Source organism: Eptesicus fuscus, chromosome 3 (assembly GCF_027574615.1).
Source record: "Eptesicus fuscus isolate TK198812 chromosome 3, DD_ASM_mEF_20220401, whole genome shotgun sequence".
Classification (NCBI taxonomy): Eukaryota; Metazoa; Chordata; class Mammalia; order Chiroptera; family Vespertilionidae; genus Eptesicus; species Eptesicus fuscus.
Window position 1 is genome coordinate 4,697,920 of NC_072475.1, and position 24,603 is coordinate 4,722,522.

The following is a 24,603-nucleotide window of genomic DNA, read 5'->3' on the forward strand; positions in this document are numbered from 1 at the left end:
AGACCAGGAAACAGTCCCGGGTGGAGGAGACTGGTGCAATGCGGCATCCGGGACCGGAAAAGGGACATCGGTGGAAAATTGGGGGAATTTGAATAAAGTGTATCTTTTCCTTAAGAGGGGGAGGTGGCAATTGTTTATTTTTTTCTATCAAGAGCCAATATGTCCTAGTAAATGTTTTTGGCTTTGGAGACCACTTAACCCTGTCACTGTGGCTCAAAAGCAAGGACAACATACACTGAGTGGCCAGATGATGATGATCTCTGAACGCATAATAATCTGGCCACTCAGTGTATATCCTATATAATAAAAGGCTAATATGCAAATTGTCCCCTCGACCAAGAGTTCGACCAGCAGGCAGGCCGGCCAACCGCCCATGTCCCCTCCCCCTGGCCAGACTAGCTGGATCCCACCCATGCATGAATTCATAAACTGGGATATATATATATATATATATATATATATATATATATATATACACACACACACACACACACACACTGAGTGGCCAGATTATTATGCGTTCAGAGATCATAATAATCTGGCCACTCAGTGTATACATGAATGGGCATGGCCATGTTCCAATCAAACCTCACGTACAAAAGCAGGCCGTGGGCTGGCTTTAGCCTGTGAGCCAAGTGTCCTCACTCCTGGACAATGACATTAAACCCGTGTTAATCTCTTCGTTTTGATCGCTGTGCCTGGTGATGTAAGATGGAAACACCGGGGGAAGTGAGGGAGAAGGGACTTGGGAACTCCCTGGGCTCCCGTTATGACTCTTCCGTACATTGAAAATTATTTCCAAAACGTTGCAGAAATAACCTGGTGATGGTCTTGGTCACCCCTACCCTGCACCTCTTCCCCCGGGGGACCCCACACACGGGTCCTGTGAACATGGCCCAGTCCGTGAACTGTTCTCCGTGTCTGCTCTGCACAGAATGAGAGGAAGCAGGCTCATGACATCACACGAGTGATGAAAGCGATTGCAGGACACACTTCCTGAAAACGAGGGGTCTGAGCCCCAGAATGGATCTCCGGAAGGCGGGAAGAGGGGTGACTCTGAGCAGCAGTAGTCCCCCCCACACCGTGCCTCTGTTCATAAAATGCTGGGCCGACATGGCTCAGTGACGGAGCGTCGACCTATGAACCAGGAGGTCTGTGTGCCATTCCCAGTCAGGGCACATGCCTGGGTTGTGGGTTTGATCCCTGGTGCGGGCTGTGCAGGAGGCAGCCGATCAATGATTCTCTCTCATCACTGATGTTTCTCTCTCTCTCTCCCTCTCTCCCTTCCTCTCTGAAATAAAAAAACAAAACAGCAACAAAACATCCTATCACCTTGGAACCCGTTCTCCAAGCGCAGTCCGAGGCGGGATGCGGTGCATACAGTGAGCAGCTCCCAGAGAAGGGACATGGGCCTTGGAGGATGGCGAGGGCTTTGGCAGCACGGGAACTGAGTCTGAGAGCCCCCCACGTTGGAGAACCCCGACTGTGGCCCCCGGTCGGGTGGTGGGACGCACCTGCGTGCTGCCCTGAGCAGTGTGGCCTGTCAGGGGCTGGGGGCTGGAAGAGGGTTTTCTTCCGGGGGGGGGGGGGGGGGGTCAGGGGAGCGGGTGGCACGGCCACGCTTGTATTTTGGAAAGAGGGCACCATCGTGGAGGTGGGTCCCCGAAAGGAGGCTGACATGCCCAGAACCAAGAGGACGAGCTGGCTGGACCCTATGGGGTCCACAGCCCCAAGCCCGAGACCCCGGAGCAGGCCTGGCCGGGAGAACGCAGCTCATTCTCCTCGGGCCTGGGGCGGGTGCAGGCCTTGACCTTCTTAGCGGAAGGACGAAGGTCTTGAGCCCGGGGTTCCCCTGCGCCGGCCCATTTGGGTGGGGTCTGAGCCCCCGAGTGGGCCACCTCCGGGAAGCTGCGTCTTCCCCTTGCTCTGCACCGGGCTGCTCGGGCTGGGTTAAGGAGGTGCTAATTGCCTCTGAAATGTAAATTTACGACTCAGATTTCATAAGTCAGAGGCACAGCCAAGAACACCCTGTGCTGACGGAGCCCGTCGAGCAATTTCCTGCACTGGGTTCCCAATCGCCTCGGCCCGTCTCAACATCACGCACTCCGTCCCGGCAGGGGGTGCGCTGAAACCATTCGGCCTGAGGACTCCCCTTCTTCTGTCTCGCTCAGCGTTGCACTTTGCTGTGGGACACTCAGCCCATTTTTTTATATTAACACTAGAGGCCCCATGCACGAAATTCATGCAAGCGGCTCGGCCCTCGCAGCCCCTCGCAGCCCCGCCTTCGTCCGGACAACCTTCCGGACGACCTTCCGGACAGTCGTTCTGCTGTTCGGTCTAATTAGCATATTAGCTCTTTATTACATAGGATGATCCTACATTTAGTTCCATATGTGAAACTGTTCTCTCTCTTTTTTTTTTTTTAAGAATCCTTAAATAAGACAACAATTATTTTAGCTACCAAACTGTGATAAAACAGTAATGGTTCAAATGGAATCCTATCTTGACGAGCGGAAAACGGACTCAACTTTGGGAGTGTGAAAAAATCAAGAAGCATCGACAAACGCCTGGAAGGGGCTACCCCACTTCGGGGACAAGGAATCATAGTGGAGCTAGGGGAAAGGGAGGAAGACAGTCGGACGACACCCCGATTTTGGGAAATGAAGCTGCTGCGTTTCAATGTGTGGTGCAGATATGACTTCAAAGTTCACTTACGTTCTACCGATCTGTAAGGCAAGGGAGCTTGGGACCAAACCAAGTACAAGTATATTTTTTAAACATGTTATATACGTACATGATATATAAATGATGTAATGAATAATAAACATGTACCTATAACATCAGAAGAGGAAGCAAGTTGAAAAAAATAAGCTACAGATTTTTTTCCCCCTCAGAAAGGCATGAGGTCGGGGCTAACAAAGAATGGTGAACAGTCTACTCCTGTAAGTCTGTCTTTAAAGGAGTATTTCCTCCCCACAAACAGCAGTGGAGCCGGGAGCGAGGGCGGCTCCTGGCGATGCCTGAGTCATTCACGGGCTGACTGTAAGAGGTGAGGCCCACTGCCGGTCCAGGAATCCACTGACAAAAATGGTCATGCCCGAGGACGCCCGGTCCCTTCCCTGGGCCGCACCAGCCCTCCCGGCTGTGCATTCCTGACAAGGCCTTGCGACGCAACAGGAAGTGAGAAAGCCATGCCGATGGGCCCCACCGGGTGCAGCCTCCACAGGTGTCCGGAGACCGTGCAGATCTGCATGTGGGCCGAGCATCTTCGGCTCAGGTGACCTCGGGCACAGAGCCCTGGGGGGTCCAGGGGCCGGTCCCCTGCCCTCAGAGGCCCCGGAAGAGACTCTGCACCAGCCACTCGGACTCCACCCTGCCTCCCTTCTCTTCCTCAGCTTTTTGCCCTGAAAACCATGCACGTCTTGTGGGTTTAAAAATCTCACGGAGCCACGTGACGGCTTGTGGGACAGATAAAGCACTTGGTCTTACAGGCCACGGGGAAGCACTGCGATTCCTGCCTGGGGAGGCGGTGGCTCTTTAGCCCTGGTTTGGAGAATACGGAAACAGGGCAAAATGACAGCCTTAGCTCCGGCTCTCTCTCTATTTTTTTTTTTTTTAAACATTGTGATAAGTCTCTAGCCAACAAAAAAGTCCCCGGCCTTCATGATAATGTATCCTTCCCTTTCTCGGGGAGAGAGATGCCTCTAAGTAAAGGAAACACAGACCATGTGGGGGATCTTCGTAACACCAACAGCTAACATCACTGACACAATCACAGCGTGGCAGGCCCGTGACAGCTGCCCCTGTGAGTTCACACTTCTAGCCTGCCCACTGGCCTTTGAAAGTCGGAGCTGCCATTATGCCCATTTTAAAGATGAGGAGACTGAGGCTCAGCAAGTTGCCTGGAGCAGAATGCTGGTAAGTGTCAAACCCGAACCCAGACGCCTAATTCCACGGGTGTGTGTTTACCCACAGAACGCACTGCTCCAAGTGGCCTAGGACGGACGTGGCTGCGAAGGCCCTCAGACATGGGGGGAACTGGGGGGAACTGGGGAATAGGGAAAACCAGCCCGGCCCGTGGGAAGAGGCCACGGAACGAGGCGGGAGGACAGGGGAAGGGAAGGGAACCGGAGTCACTGAAGTTTCTCTCCAGGTCTTTCACTCCGGGCTCCTGAAAAGGGACCCCATTTCACCGCTCCCCCAGGGCCGCGTCACTCCCCAGTCTTTCCACACCGGGTCCCCGCCGGCCCCTGACGGACACATAAGCCGATGGACCTCTTCGTGAGAGCGGGACTGTTCCTCTTACGGCTGCCGCTGGGAAATTAGGCTCCGAGAGGCCGTGTGCCACCTCCCGTACGCGGCTCCCCTGAGCGCCCGCTGTCCCTGCCTCCGGCCTCTCCACTCCCTCGCCCACACACTGTTCCCGGGCCCCACCTTTCCTGCGGGGGTCTGCTCCCCGATCCCCTGACCACACCTGCTCCCCTGCCCCCACCTCTGTCATGCTTGCCCCCCACCTCCTGACACAGTCTGTCGTCGCTGCTGCCCCGTGTTCTCCTTGTCACACCTTCCCCATCCCCCGTGAGCCTGGCCCCCAGGCCCGTGGCCCCCGTGAGCACCAGGACATGGTTGGTGACTAAATCAATGAGTTGATTCACACACGCCAAAGCGATCAAAGCTCCTTGGCCATGCCCGTGGGAACATGTCTTGTGACAAACCGAAGAAATAAAGCCACTAGTTCCCAAATAAAGAAAAGCCTGCCCCCCCACACACACCCTGCCCCCGTTTTGGGGAAAACGTGGGATGATGGCATCTCAGAGACCCCGGACACAAAGCAGAAGCCGGGCAAGCGCACGGCTGTTCCAGGGAGGGGTCCCCGGAGCGGCCCCCGGCCACAGAGTCCCGTGTGGACGCTGCACAGAGCCAGCTCCCTGCGCGGAGGGGCCGGAGGAGGGGAGATGGGATCAGGGCGAGGCTGTTCTGAAACCCTCAGAGGCAAGCACAGCCCCGGCGTCTCCTCGGAGAGCGGGTCCCGCCTGCCTCGCGTGATTTCAGGGAGCACTGGCTGGCGTGGCCCCGTCGTCCCCCGCCCACCCCCCCCCCCCGCCGTGGATGAGCCCCCATCTTCGCACCGTCCCTGGAACGCGTCCCCCTGAAGATGTCCCCTGAGACAGGACACGGCGAGGCATTGTTTCGCCCACGCCAGCGCTCGGATCCCGGAGCGATCCGCCCTGCTGTCAACGGCCGCTGACAGCTCCGAGAGCTGGGCAGAAATCAGTTGAAGGAAAGGGAAGTCTTGTCGGAAGCGAGATTAATCTTGTAACGAGTGTTCAGCCCTGATAACCCATCTGGGCACACAACTGCTGAAACTGGAGAGCAATTAACCTTCACCCGACAAGCTCTGTCCAACCGTTATAAACATTAAAGAGACAGAGGCCGCGTAGACTAAACAACCAGATTGGAATTCCACGTACACGGCCTCTCTCCGCAGATGCGCGGCGGGGACAGGGTCCCAGGGCAAAGGTGGGCTCGGCTCTGCCCGGCTCAGGTGGCCGGGCCACCGTGGGGGCAGGCTGAGGTCACTCGCGTGAGAGACAGACAGCTCAGGGCGTCCTTAAGCAAAGCCACGCGCTTTGGGGCGCCGGACGGAGTCGGTTTCATGCGGGAACATGTCTGCTAATGGGAACACCCTACGGGGGGGGGGGGAGGGGTCCTTCTCTCTTCCTTCTTGCCCCACAGCAGGCATATCTGCGTGAGCTCCCTTCCCACCTGCCTCGACTCCTCTTCCAAGCCCGGCGGCACCTGCCTGAGCGACGCAGGTTGTGGTCGCGGAGGGAGATTTTCTTTTATCGCTAAGAAGTCACTGGCTTTCACGGGGAGCCAAGCTGTGACCTCGCCTTATCTGTGTGCCCTGTACCCGAATGGGCTGAGCAGGCCGGCCTGTGTGGAATTCCGAGGGGCGGGGAGGCGGCCAGGAGCCCTCCACTTAAAAACTGCTTTCTCCACTCGGAGGGGACATCTGAGGCCGTTGAACTCCCCACTCGGGCAAGAGCTGGCCCTGGCATCGGTGTACACTGAGCCTCCGACTGCGTTCTGGAGGAGACCCATGCACCTTACAGGGGGGTACAAACCAATGTGGGTGCAGGACATACCCCCCCACCCCCCAGAGGTATGTTTAAGCACAGGCACAAAGTACCATGAGGGGCAGGTGCTCGGGGCACCTAACCAGCCTGCCTGCTAGTGTGACCACACCCAGAGTGTAAAAGGCAGTAAGAAGGTAATTAAAGGGGGGAATGGACACACGCACCTAGCATGTTGTCAACAAACTTCTCTCCGAGGTGTGAATCGGCCTTCGTGATGGCCAAAGACAGCTCTCAAAACCGTCCCTCCAGCACGAGATCGTCCACCTCCGTGAGCCCGTTTCTCTCTTCCCGGCGGCCGGGTCATGACCTCCCGCCTCAGGGATGTGTGCACACAGCAGGCTCAGTGTCCGAGGCCCGTGTCCCCGGGGTCTCAGCGTGGCCTCTGATCACAGCCCTGGGGAGCGGCGAGAGAGAGGTGTGCGAGGTCCAGGGCCAGGGTCCCAGCCCCGGGGTCTCGCTTTCCCGCCTGCCTTGCTGCGCCTTCTCCTGCCATCAGCCACAGAGAAACCCCTCACGCTCCAGGGCAGGAGCTGTGACAAGGGAGCCTGGGGGGCTGACGCCTGCATCGCAGGGACTATACCATCAGCATCAGCAGCTGAGGATGCCACGGCCCAGCTCTCCCCCTCACCGGTGCCTTCGCCTGAGGTGAGGGGCGATGAACACAGGCACCTGAGCCGCCAGCTTCCATCCCCAAGGGCCCATCCTGCCACCTCGGCGCAGACGGGGACACGCAAACAGCATGGCGAGCCCCCTCCCCTCCCCCGCCCCCCCCCCCCCCCCCCCGCCCCGATCTGGATCTCAATTTAAAATGTGCGCGTCTTTCCCAAGGAAACCGTGCAGAGCCTTCCCAGCCGGTGACCAGATGAAGGTCAATGTCTGGCTGGGAGTCAGGTGCGTGTGACCACGCCTCACACCAGAACGCCTAGGGGCGGTCCACGTTTCTGGGCCCAAGTCCCCTGCGTGTACACCTCCGTGGACATCGGAGACAGAAGACAACAATGGAAGCACAGCCCGGACAGTGACCCAGCCTACGCCACCACGGCGTGAGTTCCGTCTCGGAAGCACGGGCTCCATCGGAGGACTTCAGCGCAGAAGGACGCCCGCACCCATTTCATAAAGGCAGGCAGCCCCTCACCCATCAGCCTGGCAGCGTGAGGACCACAGGCTGCCGAGGAGCAAGTGCCCCACGTGGCCTGAGGGGCGGGCGGGGGCTGCCCCAACCTCGTCGAGCTTCTCGGCACTGACCGAGGAGAAGCGGGAGATAAGAGAAACCGCAGCACCCACGCCGGGGGCTTGTGAAACGGACCCGGCTGCAGGGTGAGCGCTCTGCCTGACCGTGATTTCTGCTGTGATCCCCGCACGGGATTCCCCGACGGCACGGCCGGCGTGGGTGCTAGGAGGCTGTGTACTTTTTCTTCCAATGAAACCCAGTGCATTTTCAGGTTCCAAAACGGCATCTCCAGGTCAGTGATTCCCAGGTCCGGAGGAACGTGAGACTCCCGGCTTCCCCGCCTCCGTGGCCAGGCATCCTCAGGGGGCAGTGTCCTGCTCGGCCAATGGGAAAGCTCCATCCAGAGGAGAAGCCGGTACCCTGGCAACCCGAGGTGTCTCCCACCTACCCGCAGCGGGTTAGAGGCGTCCCCTCCACCACCGCCATCTGAAGGCCACCTTGTCTGGAACCTCACTGTCCCCACGGATGTAAGTGAAGTAAGGACTGAGAGGAGATCACACTACACTAGGGTGGCCCCTCCCCTGAATGCTACCGAGAGCATCCTGAAAGGAGACCCCAAAGAACAAAGACTCAGAGAAGGCAGCGGGGTGAAGACAGGTTGGAGTGATGCATCTACAATGCAAGGAACACGAGGGTGTGGGAGGCCCCGGGGCTGGGAGGGGGCTTGGGAGAGGTTCTCCTCGGGGAGGGGGGGAGCCCCAGAAGGAACCAGCCGCTGACACCTTCCCTCGGACTGCTGACCTCAGAAACAGCAGGAGAATGAAGGTCCATTGTGGTAGGCCGCCCGGCGGCGGGCGTTTCCATGGCAGCCCTAGCAAACGGAGCCGCGACCAGGGCTAGTGTTTTTCACCAGAGTGTTGCCATTTTAGGGCATTCTATGGCCCATGCTTTGATTTACAGCGTTAGAATCGCTTTCAAAAGTGCGCCAGACTGTGCTAAGAATTAAGGAACTTCCTGGTTCCAGCGACCAGATCGCCTTTTTTTTTTTTTTTTTTTTTTTTTTTTTCAGAAAAACACTGGTTTTGTGAAACCTTTCCATGTAAACTCCTCTGGTGGACCATGCCCTGCCTTTTCTGCTTAGGAAAACATGCCCTCAGACCACTGGGGGGTGGGCGGGGGGAAATGTCTACTTCACATCCTAATGGAAGTCGGGCGGGGACGTGTTTGGACAACTATCTTTAAATCTCCCCCGAGTTTCGTTTGAAAATAATGTTAGAAGTTTTTTTTTTTAAAAAATGGAAGTTAAGATATAATTTCTTTAGTATGTTTTTCCGACCCACATTTGTGGGCAAATTAGTCCCATTTGGATGGCTTCATGTTTACTCCCCAAAAAAAGCCTCGTTCTCTGAGGAGTTCCTTGTAATTATCCCCAAAACAAGAGTCTAGCGATCCAAAGTATCACTGGGCCGGGAAACACTGGAACTCGAGAGGACCCATCGGGTTTCTTCCAACGTTTGCACTCCCCAGTAAAAGCGGCTTCCTCTCCCTCGCCTCCTTACACACCCGACGGCAGTTCTGCTGGGAGAGCCACCACGCCAGGTTCCTTTTAATCACGTGCCCTGCTAGAGACGTGCCTCGCCCAGCGAAAGATCTGCCGCCCCATTGGTCATTCACTCGTAGGTTCATTCACAGCAACTATTTATGGAGACGCACTGTGTACGCCACGCGCTGTGCTGGGGAAAAATCCTCTCACCAAGATGAAAGAATACTTCTGGTTTTATGAAAGACCTCATTTTCTTAGGCTTATACACAGGGTGTCCCCCAAAAATGAATCCACACTTTAATAGCTGATAACTCAGTTTTGAAAATGAAATAAATATAAATACTGCCTTCATGATAGTTTGACCAGTGAAGCCTGTTACGTTAAGCAATATGTTTGCTAAACTTAAAATTTCAGTAGGGAATTCCATTTTATTATCTGACTTAGTGACATTGATTGTTCACGGCTATGAAAGTTCATCATTATCATAAGGCAGATTATCTTGCCCTTGAATACGAATAACTTAGCTATTTATGAAGATGCTCTAGCACCTCATTTCTACTGCAGATGTCACGTATACAAGAATGACAGTGCACCCGACCAGCGTGGCTCAGTGGTTGAGCTTCGACCCATGAACCATGGGGTCACGGTTCGATTCCTGGTCAGGGCACATGCCTGGGTTGTAGGCTGGGTCCCCAGTAGGGGGCGTGCAGGAGACAGCAAATCAATGATTCTCTCTCATCATTGATGTTTCTATTTCTCCCTCTCCCTTCCTCTCTGAAATCAATAAAGGTACATTTTTTAAAAAAAGAAGAGTGACAGAGCTGGAGGAGCTGCCTGGGTTACAGGGAACACAAAACCCTCGGTGGAATCCACGTGGATACGAGCAGATGTGCCCTAGCGACTAAATCACAGCTTCACTGACATCCCAAAGGAGGGACGACAGTCCAGAGGAAAAGCCAACAGCGCCCATCAGAGCCCATTAAAGACAACCCGTCATGGCGTCGGGGGTGTGCAGCGCGTGGACATTGAGATAACCCCAAGCAGACCCTGGCTGTGTGAACACCGGGAGGTGCTGCCACTCCGTAAAAGCCGAACGCCCGCCTGGTGCTGGGCCTCGCGCAGACAAGTGTCACGGAACACAGTGCGGCCCCGAGGGCTGTGTCTCTGCTTGTAGGAGTCAGAAGCATCCCCAACGATGGCCCCGCAGAGAGTGTGTGCTCATCGCTCAGGTGCTCACACACGTGCAACACCCAACCCCATTCCGGGCAGCGGCACCATCCCCCCACCCTCCCAACACAGGCAGGCTCTTCAGGCCACACAGACACTGTGTCTCACATAGGCACTCAAATCATGCCGACGCTGGGCCAAGACACATAGTAATTCTCTCCTGACCAAGAAGCACCACTTCACCCAGCCGGCGTGGCTCAGTGGTTGAGCGTCGATCTATGAACCAGGAGGTCACGGTTCGATTCCCTGTCAGGGCACATTCCCGGGTTGCAGGCTTGATCCCCAATGGGGGGGTGTGCAGGAGGCAGCCAATCATGATTCTCTCTCATCATTAATGTTTCTATCTCTCTCTCCCTCTCCCTTCCTCTCTGAAAGCAATCAAAAAATATAATTTAAAGAAGCAGCAGCAGCACAACTTCCCTCCCATCTCCTAGAGGCGACTTACAGGATGCTCTGCACGTCAGCCGTCAGCAACTGCTCATGGGTTAAATGAATGCATTCTCTGTGACATGGGATCAGGTCCCACCTCGCTAATGAACGCGCTCACTCATGCACTTATCACCAGGCAGATGTCCATTCACTTGTGGAGTTTTTATCGACCAGACACCGACTGCTTCTTACAGGCATGGTCGGCCCAGACACAAGATGACAAGACGTGTAACTCAAGGTGGAGAGTGCTGAACGTGAACTCCCAGAGCTGCAAGAGTCTCTGGTGGTCGGTAAGTTCCGTCATTCGGAAGGATGACCATTACCTGGCAATGTGACCGCTCAGGACATGCCTGCCCCTCTCCTTCTCTGCCGAAGGTTCCAGCGCTAGTCGTCAGTTCTACAGAGCAGCGGACGCCTTCCTCCCACCCCAGGGCCACTCCAGAGACCAGCTGTCACTCGCACTGAAGAACCTGTCCGTTCGCTGGCCAGCGGGGAGGCTCAGGAAGAGACCGGAACACCTCCGGGCCTCCAGCGCGGCTTTTCCTTGCAGCCTCACACCATCGGTCTCTTGAGCTCCTGAAAATGCGGCCAAGTTCGGCTGCTGGAAGTTGGGTCGACCTGTTGCTTGAACCAGTAAACGGGCTCGTGATGGGGACTCTACTGTGTTCCCTCTACTGTCCTCCAAGGAATAGCATGAGATGGAAACAAATAACATAGAGGGATGTGCATTCATCTCTTCAGAAGCTATAAATACCCAAAGGGTATCGGAGGGGTCCCTTCAAAAGGCAAACATTGGAAACAAATACAGTCACGAATGGGTTACGCCAGAAAAAGCACATAAGATAGGAGAGTGAATTAAATACTAGGATGAGACCAGCATAAGTGGCCAAAAAGAGCCCCTAACAGGGAGTACTCTTTGCACACTAACGCACACGACTGTTCAAAGCACGCACAGGTATTGAGCGGTTTTATCCCTGCACCACCGCCAGGAGGCGGGTGCTGTCATCATTACGGAGTCGATTCTCCAGATGAGGAAACTGAGGCACGGGAAAGTGAAGTCAGCTCGCCAGGGCGGTGGGGCAGGCCTGCCCTCAGCACTCGCATTCTGCCCCATAAGAAGGGCCCTTGGGAAGAGATACGGGGCCTTAATCGCTAAAGGAAATCGTATCAAATGCAACCCTGACTCCTCTTTTCTTCACTGTCCTGTAAAAAAGGGAGTGAGTGGAAAAGAGCTACCAAAAATGAGTCTGGTTGCTCATATTTTATTATTCTTTTTAAAAAATATGTCTGTGTGCATGGGAAGAAAAAAAACACCACCCTAAATCCAAAAGAATAAAGTCTTAAAAGACTCTTGGTGGTGTAATACCAATTACTTTAATTTCTTTTTCTAAATGTTCATTTCCTAATCGCCCCCCAAAATTGTTTAGAAATGGGGGGAAAGAACACAGTCTGATTTTGTTGTTGTTTGAACGATATGTTATTCAATGGACAGGTCGGACCTGTATTCCCTCCGGGCTAAAGAAAACACAACATACACCCCCCTCCCCAATCCTTAGGCAGACAGGTGACTTCCAGGGAGAATGCCAACGGGGCGCCTTCCCTCTGGCGTCAAAGAGGAGCGTCTCGGCTGGACGGTCCTGCACCAGCATCCCACAGCCGAGATCCGGGCGCTGGGACCAGCGAGGACTCCGTTGGTCTGAGCAGTCACTGTGCAAAGCATGCTGGGAGATTCAGGGATGCCTCCCAGAGTTCCCTAAAAGCTAACAACGCTGTACCATAGAGGTATCCAGGGAGCAAACCCAGAGAGGCAAGCAGTCTTCCTTCAAACCGAAGGGTCCTGAGATTTTACAGGGAGCTAAAGTATATAAACAAGTGAGTCCTCCCAAGACCGTGTCGGCAAACCGCGGCTCGCGAGCCACCTGCGGCTCTTTGGCCCCTTGAGTGTGGCTCTTCCACAAAATGCCACGGCCTGGGCGAGTCTATGTTGAAGAAGTGGCGTTAGAAGAAGTTTAAGTTTAAAAAATGTGGCTCTCAAAAGAAATTTCAATCGTTGTACTGTTGACATTTGGCTCTGTTGACTAATGAGTTTGCCGGCCACTGTCCCAAGAGAATGTCTCTTTGGGTAATTTCACCATCAGTTCAACCAAGATACGTGGATTAAGCGTGTAGACAAGTCACTGGTGTGTATTCATGGACTAGCACCTTCCAACATGACTACATGGAACCACGTCTGGCAGCTTCTCGGGGTCAGACACCCCTGCCTCCCCACCTATCAGTCAGCCACACCCGTGGGCTGGGTGCTGAAGGAGGGATCTCTCTGGGCCAGTCCCTTGGTCCATTGCAAGGCAAAGCTCCCAGGCCCTTTGTCATCAAAGGAGGTGTTTCACCAGGACCGGAGCCAACAATGAGCAGCTGCTGGGTCTTCCGACGATTTCGTGGGCGATCTGGAGCCGTGGGCTTCCTTGCTCGGAGAGGTAAACATCACTCGCTGGCGTGCGGCCAGCGCTTCAGTTGTGTGGCGCTCAGGTGCTATTTATTTTATTTAGTTTATTGTTCAGGGTTACTGTTTATTGACTTGATATGTTTTTTCCCCCTGCACAGGGGCCGGTCGCTAAGGACATATCCTGTGGATGGATAATTGATGATTCCCTATTGTTCGGTGTTTGTGTGTGATGGTTTTATTTGCTTTTTGGTTCAAAGGACCTAAACAATGCCTCCGCTGGAACTTAATAACTAGTGTAAAACCAGCCCCGGGAACAATCTGTGCCCTGAGATTGTTGTACCCAAATCTGGCGATCTCGGCTCGACTCAGGAAAGCAAAATCTCCAACGACTGTTACCCGGAGGAACCACAGAGAAAACCTTCAACCGAATCTCAAAGCGGCTCATTTCCCAGCAAATACAGAAGCAGACCCATGCATCTCTCTCCGTGATAAAAAAGGCGGCCGAGATGCCTACGGGACACGGATCTTAGCACAGACCTATCTGGTCCAGTCACAGTCCTCGCCGTGAAAACCAGCACGCGGACCAGCCCCAGCGTGAGAAGGAGGGGCTGAAGCCATTCCTGGAGGAACATTCTCACCTCCTCCAAGACGAGCATCCTGCCCGAACATCTGTGGCAACAGGCTATTCCCCTTGGAGGGGAGATCACGAGGCCGGGGCCAGCGCTCTCGCGCAGAGGAAGCGTCCGCGGGGAGCCCTTCCCGCCCTGCGTGCCCCTGGGGGGCTGGCTACGGGCGGAGGAAGTGAGCGCAGGAAGTATCTGTCTACAGACCCTTCATCCTCGAGGTAATTGCTACAGCAGCATTTTGCTGTTTACCAGAGCAGTAAACACGGGGGCTAAAAAAAGATGTTTTCCATCTCCGAGGACAAGGCTGGAAAACACGCACGTGCGCTTTTTCACAAGCAGCTTCTTATCAGAGCCGTTTGCCATCTGACGGGGCTCCCAACGGTGAGCCGGTCCCTGCCATCCATCAGCCTTCTGGGGAGAACAGAAGGGACCCTCTCAGATGCCCAAGAGACGGGGCGGCTTCTCTCCCGGGGACGCTGCTCTAGCCCAGGCAGCGGTGTTTCTCGACTGTGCGTGACCCAGGCTTGGCCGTCCACAGGCTTCGGCGTGACAGGGGTGGGGACCTGTTCTCCTGGCAAGGGCCATTGGGATATTTATAACATCTTTCCGGGGCCATACACCATTACCACCCTGAAAATGAGCCTGCTACATTTGGTCAGACATTCAATGAACTCAGCCCTCACGCTTCTGAGGGCCTTCTACGGCCCGCGGGCCGGGCGTTCCCCACCCCTGGAACAGGTAACGTCTGTGAGACTCTCCATGTTAAGTCAACGTGGTGGAAAGGATACTTCGGAAGCCAGAGAGCTCACAAGGTCACTTATATTTGACCTTGGACAATATTCTTATTTTACATGTGAACATCAAATTGCTTCCAATTCCAGGAGTTCCCACGCAATGACGCTGAGGTAAAACACAAGTTGAGGTGTAGCTACTGCTTCTGACGCTGTGCCCTCGCCCAGGCAGAGCCTCCTGCCTCATCCCTTTATTTCTTTGGTCCAGACCCCAGGTTTGCAGCCAAACTGTCCCCGACGTCCTGGGATGAGGGGAGTGACCCAGGATCGGTGAGAGGCAGAGGGAAGTGGACGAAAGCAGGTCTGAGAGGAACCCCTGAACATCTGAGATGTTCTAGGAGCCCCTCATTCTCATGACTGTCTTTCACATTATAAAACTCTCCCCTTGGCCCGGCTGGCGTGGCTCAGTGGTTGAGCATCAACCTATGAACCAGGAGGTTACGGTTCGATTCCCGGTCAGGGCACATGCCCCAGTTGCAGGCTTGATCCTCAGTGTGAGGTGTGCAGGAGGCAGCCGATCAATGATTCTCTCTCCTCATTGATGTTTCTCTCTCTCTCTCTCTCTCTCTCTCTCTCTCTCTCTCTCTCTCCCCCTCCCTTCTCTGAAATCAATAAAAATATATTTTTTTAAATATCTCCCCTTGGCTTATTAGCTATTTGCAAAGCAAGAGGACATGCAGGGAAGGGGTGTGAGCGTGCGAAGTGCGAAGAGAAAGAGGGTGACAAAGGCTCGAAGGTCATCCCCGGGCCCAGCTGGGCAGGGGCCAAGGCTCACCCAGCAGCAAGTTTCCTAGCCCTGTCTCAAGTCATCGTGCCGATCAAGTGCTCGGAGCCACGGGCACTCACTGTTCTGGAAGAGTCTTTATTTCATAATAAATAGAAAAGAACGTGTTAGGGAAAAACTGGCTTACCTAAAAAAAAGTAAAAAATAAAAAAATGTCAATTCACAAACTGTCGTAGAAATGGAAAGAAAAACAGAGCTTTTATGGATTTCCTGATTTGAGTCCTGCAAGGAAAATGTATTTGAATGGAATGAATAACAAAATTAGCGAACAATGGACCCAGCTCCATTCATCTCGCCACAAGCCCTCAGGGCAGAAACTAGTGTTACCGAGGGAAAGGCCCAGGTATCTGAGCGGAGACCAGGCAAGGGTGAAAGGTCAGGAAGCCCCTGTCCCTGGTTCCCAGGAAGGAGCAAGGCCAGGAGGGGCGAGTTCACCTGCTGAGGTCATGCAGCATCAGAGGGACGCGGCAGCCACCCGCTCCCTCCCCACGTCCCCCCACCAGCCTCTGCCTCTCGCCTCCCTTTCCGTGGGAGCAAGATAAGACCCACCCCTTCCCCGCAGAGGCTATTTTAAGGAAGCCCTGGAGAAACAGCACCCAGGGCCTCCCTGGGAGGGAGACAGACATGGGCTGTGCTTGCTCCCTCCACCCCTTCACATTTCTGACGCTCTGGGCACATCAGGTCACACCTACGAGCCACACAGATCCAAAGAGGACTTCGCAATATAAAACCACATACACTTTTTTTTTTCTTCTAAACTTGGAGCAACGTCTTGGGAAATCTCCCTCAAATTGAGACACAAACTAATCGTGTTGACACGCTCTGGGGTGTTGTTTCAACAGCTCCTCTTCCTCTAAGGTGAGCACGGACCAGCACTCGCACAGAGCTCACCCTGAGCAATGACACTCGGGCAGACCCCCCCGGCGGGGCCCATGCTTTGAATGCGTGGCTGCTGGGGGAATCTGAGTGGGGGCTGAGGGAGAAATTCTCTCTCCAGTGCTGGCTTTGCTGATAATGGTGCAATGCCCAAAAAATTCACTTGCCACACTGCAATATGGAAAGAAAGACGCTAAATCCGCGAGGAAGAATGCCTGGGAGGTGGCGGTGTCCGACTCAGAGCATGCTCTAAACGTCCTTTCTTTTCTTCTCCACCATGTGACAGGCGTGGTCTTGCAGCAGCCCTGATGGAAATGTTCTGACGGGACTATGATGCGGCTTTAAAAATAAATGACGCTGCTCGGCCTTGGCCCTTCTTTTCTAGATGTCCCTGCCCTTATCTGTGGGCAGCAGCAGACCCCCCCTCCACCTACCCCCCCGCCCCGCAAATAATTCCATGACCGCCCGAAGGTTGGGTGACACCGGATGGAAAACTCGGAGCTGCACTTTCAGTCCCAAGACGAGAGCAAGGAAGTTGACACTTGGGACGAGGAGGAAACGCCAAGCAGCAGCTGGTCCGGGACCTAGAGCCACTGCCCCTTGGCAACTGCCTAAAAGGGGAAGAACCTGGTCCCCAGGCAAACACGGCGTCTGGCGCAGGGTTCGGGGCCTGAGGCTTCTGGCCCCTTCGCTGGATTAACCACCGAAAGTGTAATCATTGTCGCCTGGGTGTGTTGTTACTGTTTTAGACAAAAGCAGTAACGTAAATCAGCCAGTTGTTTTCATTATTCAATGAACTGCATCACTGTGTCACTGAACATCGTTTTTTTTTTTCCTGCACCGTAGTTTACTATTTGAGGCTGGGGCAATGAGCAGGAAAAGGAGGTGATCTGATGATAAATTGAGGGGAAACCAGGAGATTTGTGTGACTTGAGCAAGGTTCTCAGCCTCTTTAATCCTCTGCCTTCACTGGTGCCAACGCAGCGGCATCCAGGTTGTGTGAGGAGCGCATGAGACCGTGGGAGCGCCCAGCACGGCGTGGCCTGGACCCAGCGGTGCTGAGGATGATCATCAGTGGGGTTACAAACTCAAGATACAACAGCTGCCTTTAAAGCTGTTTCTCTGTGCTCTCTGGAACATCAACATACCTCTGTTTAATGTTTACTTACCTAGGAGAGCTCTCTCTAAAGCAATACGACGTCTATTTAAAAATCCACAGGAATGATTTGACTACCGTGTTTAGAACTTCAGAATGAGCTAGTCTCTGGGGGAGAATGTATTCATTTTTCTCTTCGGGACTTCAAAGGATCTTAATTAAAATTTATTTTTTTCAGCAAATTTTTACTGAGTCCCTACAGTTTGCCAGTCACTGTGGAGAACACCCAAGAGATGGAGCGTCTACACGGAAGGCGGGTCCGATGGCGGACGCGGGTCTACGTGAAGTTTTTGGAGAACATCCACAAACGCAAGCGAAGCCAGGGAACGTGCTGACGGCCGAGGAACGAAGCGGGAGGGAGTGGACAGAATGAGGAATGGTCTCAAACCTCACACGACGCGCCTCAGCCAAGTTCAATAGGGGAAGTACGTGGGGAAGAGGTCTGATCAAACAAGGAATGAAAGGACGCAGAAGAAAAAGATCCAGGGGTCACAGTGGCCACTCGCTCAAATAAGTTCACAGTCAAAAAAATGGAACGAAATACCATAATTAAGGAAATACAAATAAAAGTGAGATTCCAGCTTTGCCGGGCAGAGTGGCAAAGATTCAAAGAGGAACATATTCAGAGTTGTTATGAGTACAGAGAAACCAGCCTCATCTATGGCTGGAAGAGGTGGAAATTGGCACAACCTTTCCAGAGAGGAAATGGGCCAATTTTTTTTTTTAATTGGCAAATATTTATATTTGGCAGAGACTTAAAAAATTATGGATACCCATTGGTCCAGTCGTTCCTTTCCTTAAGCCCCAGGACTAAGAAAATGAATTTTAAAAAATTAGACAGAGGCTGAGCTGCAATCTAGTTAGTGAAAAACTGAATCTAGTGAGTGAAAAACTGAAAGCAGTATTATTTCCTACAACAGGATATCAGTTAAATAAATTATAATGTTATTTTAAAAGGAATATAATTAAGCATAAAAAGCCTGCTTACCCTTACCAAATATTTTGAGTGACCTGGGGACATGGTTGTGAAACAATGTTAACTGAGAAAAGCAAGACAGGCAGACAGAAGGACAGAGGGAGACACACAGCAGGCAGACACACAGATGCGGGTCACTTTCTCTGGCTGGTTGGAATTAGGAGCAATGTGTATGGACTTTATCATGTTGTTGTTGTTGTTTTCCATTTAAAAAACAATCAAGTGCATTTGTCAACATTCCCGAGAATACGAAGGACTGGCGGTACTCCAGTAGCCTGCTCCTGCCCCAGTCAGGACAGGCGGCTTCGTAGGCTCTGTCTCCTTCAGCACAGAGCCCGCCGCTGCCCGCTGTGGGTACCTGACCTGTCACATCCTTAGTCAAGGACACCACAGGCTCCCTCCTCCTGACCTCCCCCGGCTGCGGCCTCCCAGGCCGGTGTGCCTGCCCTGACATGCAGAAGGGACCTGCTATTCTACCTCTTCAAAAGCTTTAGGCTAAAATCCGCGGGCTCTGGGTTTCACAGCTGAAGCAGGGCAACCGAACAGCAGAGAGTTCAGAGCCGGGCCGGGCCGGTGCGATCTCTGAGGAACGGACTGTCCTGCGGCAGCTGCCATTCGCTGAGCACCTGCTAGAGGCTCTGTCCAGCCGTCACTAGCACCAGCACGGGACAGGACAGCCTTTAAAGTCCCATTTTACAAGTGAGGAAATGAGGTCACACAGGTGAGGGCCCTTGCCCGGGGTCATGGGACTGTATGGATTCCAATGCAGGTGTGTCTGTGGCCACAGACGATAAGCAAAGAGAACAGCTGCCCTCCATCCTGGCCTCCCCAGAGGAGGGACGAGTCCCCTGTGGCAGCTGAGGCTCCCCTCGCTCTCGAGAGAAGACCCTTCCCGGCCGAGCACCGAGCACGCCCCTCCGCTCAGAGACCGTCCCCCAGGGCCGCTCCGACCCCAGCTGCCCCTGCCGGAGCCTGTGTCCCCTCCGCACTGGCCGTCCAGTCAGTTCCTGGGGCCAGTGGGGTTCTCTCTGGTGGGCTGTGCTCCCTCGGGGGGAGCTGGTTCCGAGGCTCAGACAGGAGCAGGATTTCCCGGAGGCATCGGTAACGGCTGTTCCCTTATTCACTTCATTCTCTGGGCGCTTTTCCGGGAGATGTAAAAACCATACGTATGTGTGTGTTTGTGAGGGTTTTCTTTCCAATAAAGGTGTGTTTTTTAAAAAAAAAAAAAAATTGTGAAATCATCACTTTAAAGAAAACGTAATTAAGAAATGGTTCGGCGTTTCAGAAAGTTCCCTGAGAGCCTGGCAGTCCCATATAAATGTACTTCATGGGAAGTAATATCCACAAATTCAGTGGCCCGATCCGCTCTCCGGGCCGCTGAGTCAGGTGCCCGGGACGAGTGCGCACAGCGGCTCAGAAACCAAACATGCCCCCGAGCCACGCCGCCGCGCACGCCGCGAGCCATCTGAAATAATGGCCTGAACTCCCACTCTCGGCGGTCCTCTGGGGGGAAGGTACTCACGGAGCAGGCGGCGGCATCTTCCGTGTCCCACGCCTTCCACTGTCACACACCCGCCCCCCAACAAGGGATGAAACGGTTCTTATTCCGCGTAAGCCGATGGGTTGATGAAAACCATACGTACACCCAGAGCTATTAAACTCATCAAAACCCGAGGAGATGAACTTCCTCCACAGAACCCGGGGCTTTTCGGTAACTTTCTGTGCTCACACATCATGGCCGATGCGCAGCAGGCGCCTGCGGGGTGCAAGGCATGAGATGTGGGGAAGGGGCTGCCTGTTGGTCAATGATCGCTTCAGGTTGCAATTACCGTCCAACCCGGCCACCTCTGTTCAATCAGAGAAAGTGACTCATCTAAACAACTGATTGGAAACTGTACTATCTGCTTCCCCATCAGGCCGCGGTGGTAACTTTCCATATCCTGCGGGATCCTCGCCTGCTGCGTGCTGGGCTGGCTCCCTCCTCCTCCTGCACCACCAGGTTGCTGGGATAAAGGAAAATCCCCACATTCCCCCCCCTCCCCTTTTTTAAAGACTCAAACCCATTCAACTCTAGCAGCAGGGGCTGTTACGGGGCCCCTGGACCACCCAAGGAGTCCAGGGAGAGCAAGACTCTCACCAGATGTAGCGTCTCCTGCCCTGCGCACGGCTGCACTGCCTGCAGGTAAAAGCAGCATCTGAGAGGGGAGCGTGGCTGCAGCAGCCTTCCCAAGTGGCCTGCCGCTTAACGGGAGGATCGGGGACGTCTCGGGGGGGTGGATTAAAAACACCAACAGAAGCACAGATAGCGCCCCGGGGCTACCGGGCCCTGCTGTCTGTGGGAGAACAGGGCGCGGTTTTGAGGGGCAGCGGGGGAAGGGGTGTCAGCGCGCCTCCTTACTGTCCCATGGCGCGGAACCAAACCCGATCCGTGACCTGCACGCGGGGACCTCACCCTCAATGTTCACTGGCTTTCTGACAACTCGTGATCTGATCTCAAAATCCGGGAACACTTCGAGATATGCGTGAGCCCCTGAAATCCCTCTACTGCTGCCCAAAAAGAGTGTGTTCCCAGTCGCAGACCAGCCCGGGACGATGAGGGCGAGGGTCGCCAAGGCGGCCTCAAAACATTTAGCCTGTCAGCACGCCGCACGGGGCCTGAGCGCCGCGCCGAAAAGCCAGCGCCCCTCATCTGTGGGACGCCGCCGCACCAAGGCAGCGCCTCCGGCACTCCATGGACCCCCTGGTTTATTCACGGAGAGCACAGAACACGCAGGGCTCGCGCGTGGGCCTGGCACCGCCTGTCGGGAAGACCGCGTCCTAGAGCCGCGGACAGCCTCAGCCTGCCCTCCGCCGACGTGAGCTCTGCACTCACAGAACAAAAGCTGCGGTCCACGGCTGGGCCCACAAACACGTCGGTAAAACCATCTCCTGAGCCTCCCCAGGAAGGCAGACAGAAACCTATCTTAGAGGAAGTTGCCTATACAGAGGGGCCATTCCGTTTTAAGGGATTAAAAGGCATTCACTTGACGTCATTTTAAAAGTCCGCCCGAGACGCAGACAATCCACAGATAACGCAGCGCAGTGAAACGGGACAGCAAGCCGGGTACCCCGGACAAGTGGCAGCGCTGCCCCCAAAATGTACTCTGAAAGCCCCCGCACGCTCCGGCTCCAGGAACGGCTTCCCGTCTTCAGAAGCGTAACGCTGGGGTGCGTGGCGAAGGCACCCACATTCTGAAGGGTGGTCTGTTATTTTCACGTCCTTGAATGCATGGCCTTTTTGAAACACACACACACACACACACACACACACACACACCCCTAAAATCGCACTCCAGCTAGCCAAGGTGGACAAAGAATATCCGATGTAACTGCTGTGCCATAGGGACTTACTTAAGGGCGAGGCTAAAATGCAGAGGGTAGCATGCTGGCTTAATAAAAGAAAGTAATTTCTACTCATAAAGCTGAAATGGAGCCCACGCCACCCCCAATGCCACACGGCTTTCGGTGAGTGGCATTTCAGCAGGCTGTGATCCCTGAGCCAGAGGAAGAAAAGTCTCTATGAGGCCAAAGTCTCTGATGCCTGAGCATTTGGCTGTGTTAGTGAGCAGAGGTGGAGAAATAAAACCAGCCTGGAGACGTGAAAACTCAACAGAGCTTCCGAAATGCAGCTCAGACGGGGGGCGTTCATCGAATCCCCTGACACAAGCATTTCCAATGACAAAAATCCCAAACCAAGGCGGATATTTGAAAATGCCCTGGCTCCATTCTGGGCAAACTTTCGTTTTCAGGAGCTTTCAAATGAACTGAGACCGGCGATGAAAACACGCCCGAACGCTCCTCGCCTCTATGCCACCGAACAAAAGGCACGCAGCGACCCAAAACCGTCTTTTTCCTCCTTTCTGGTGACTTGTCTCGTTTCTACAGACGTCACCCAGGCACGGTGGCCGGGGACATATTCTAACAGACTGGCCCTCCACGGACTCCATGCCGCTGACTTGCACTGACACGGACATGGGTTTCACTTCCAGGAATGAGGCCGCAATTTAGGTTCCCACCGAGACCGAGTCACGTCCACCTTAACCTCTGTACACTAGACACCGGACACGTTTGCAAGAAAAACACATCGGAACCCACAGCCCCCAGCACGGCGCCCGGACAGGCCATGCCTCTCCAACCCCCACAAAGCAAACAGCGTGGGGAAGGAAGTGTACTCACAGCGCACAGAAAGGCAGGCATTTTATTAAAGACGGACACAGGACGGAGCAAGCCCAGTGACCAGCGTGTGAGTTATGAGAACCCTCCGTCCTCAGCATGAAGGATCCAAAAAGCAAGTCAACATTGGCGTGTCCGTCCCATGACCAGCAGCCGCTGGCCGGGGGGGCCTCTTCTCCTCCACTGGGCCTGGCGGCGGGCACGCCTGATGCCCAGGAATCCACCCCAGAGCATCCAAAAACTCCGCATCCGCAAGCCCATCCTCGCCTCGGACCCTGCCCTCCAACCGCTCCACGTCCACCGCCGCCCGGCCGAGCGGCGTCCGGCCCGTGGGGGACAGGGACGGGGCAGGGGAATGCAGACGCGCTCCGCAAAGCCCTCGCCCGAGTCCTCCACGGCCCGCCGCCACCGTGAATTTCGGAACCCCATTTTTTTCTGAGTTTGAAGTTTTTAAGCCTTGCGGATGGTTGGAGTAGGAAAAAGGAAATTTACTAGGCAGCGCAAAGGAAATCTTGTTGTCCTCTATTGTGGCAGCGGGGGTGTTGCCCAATCCTCACTTATCTGCCTTGATAAAGGAAACCAGAGAAAAAGAGTAAGAAGCACAAGATTTCTGCCCAACCCAAGGTACCCTCTCCTTACCTTAATGGTGCTGGCCATAATGCAATCGCGTTTATTGATCGTTAATAAATGTTAATAATAATTATTGCTTCTCCCTGACCAGAAAGTAGTTTTGATGAGGTTGTTTAGAGCGGATGAGATTGTGCTAAGTCTGGGAAATGAAGTCAGCCAATGGCAGGAAGGGCTTTCTATTGGTCCTGGCCGCCCAACCCGAAGAAACAGGATATTTGGGAGTGGAGAGATAAGAGACCCCGAAAACAATGTTGTTTTTCTTGATGATATGCAGCCAGGAGTTTTGTGGGGTTTTTTTTTAATTAAAAAAAAAAAAAAAAAAAAGGCCTCCATTGCCTGGGACTGGGATGGTCACAGCAGGTGTGACCCCGTGTGCCCGTGTGCCACGCCGCGCCGAGGCAGGATGCAGATGTGGCGGGACTCCGCGTGGCTTCACACGGGCCGCCGGCACCTCGGGGACCTGCTGCCGGTGCCGGGCCTGCTCGGGCCCCGCCCCTGGAGCTGCCACTCCACTCGGACCCAGGGCCGGAGCCGGCCCCCTGCTCCTTCACCCGAAAGGAAACGGCAGGTAGAACGTATTTCTGGACGATGTTTCACGATGGCCCCTGGCCTGCGGGTTTTTAACCACCTTCCTTTAGTCCACATCTCGTGGGAATGCCCAAAATCGTTTCTTTTTTTTTTTCCCTCCAAACACACCATTTCTATTTGCTCCGCCATAAACCCGCTGAAAACACAAAGGCTCTAGAATTAAAGGAAGCTAGAAAAATAAAGAGAAAAATAAACCTGTCAAATCCTTGCTCTCAAATATTTATTTAAAATCCAAATAACTACCCGGCTGGCGTGGCTCAGTGGTTGAGCGTCGTCCTATGAATCAGAAGGTCACGGTTCAATTCCCAGTCTGGGCACATGCCCGGGTTGTGGGCTCCATCCCCTGTGTGGGGCGTGCAGGAGGCAGCCAATCAATGATTCTCTCTCATCATTGATCTCTCTCTCTCTCTCTCTCTCTGGAGTCAGTAAAAATATATTTAAAAATAAAGTAGAAAAAATAAAATCCAAATAACTAAAATCAGGACGAACACTTTTTAACATGGCAGCGAGCTGGTCCCACCCGGACGCACCTCAGACGCAGACCCGAAGGCCCTGTTGCCCAGAGATGCCCCAGAGGGCCCGAGCCAGTGTTCCAGGACCCGGGCTGCAAGTTCAGGGCCACACACACATCTGTGTTCCACCCGAAGGAAGTCCAGCTCGTGGAGGCCTGGACATTCCTTGGAGGACCGCGGGTCTTTAAGCACTCGTTTTCAGGAAATTACTTGTTCTCTGGAAGAATCAACATTTCGCTTTGGATCTGGCTACATGAACGCTGGCCCCGTCAAGAGGTGTGGTCTCTGCAGGGGCCACAGGACACAATGGACGGAGCCCTGAGTCGCGGGCAGCGCCTGGTCTCGGGGCCGCACGGCCAGCGAGTCCTAGAATGGCACCTCCGATTCCAGGCCTGCGTGTGTCAGGGCTCCATCACTTCTGTTGTCCCGTGATCTCCCCACTCAGGGGGAAGGCTAGATGGGGGGGGCGAGGGGGGAGCGCTGAGAAGGAGGGAAGAAG

General features: G+C 54.2%; 1 protein-coding gene across 1 annotated transcript in view; it reads right to left on the reverse strand.

The window, feature by feature from the left end:
• Positions 1-22,889, reverse strand: part of ERG (ETS transcription factor ERG) — a 94,356-nt gene extending 71,467 nt beyond the window's left edge. The window contains exon 1 of the mRNA XM_054713548.1: positions 22,378-22,889. Within this exon, the coding sequence (XP_054569523.1) occupies positions 22,378-22,398 (21 nt within the window). The 5' untranslated portion in view covers positions 22,399-22,889. The remainder of the gene's footprint in view (positions 1-22,377) is intronic.
• Between the last annotated feature and the right edge of the window lie 1,714 nt (positions 22,890-24,603).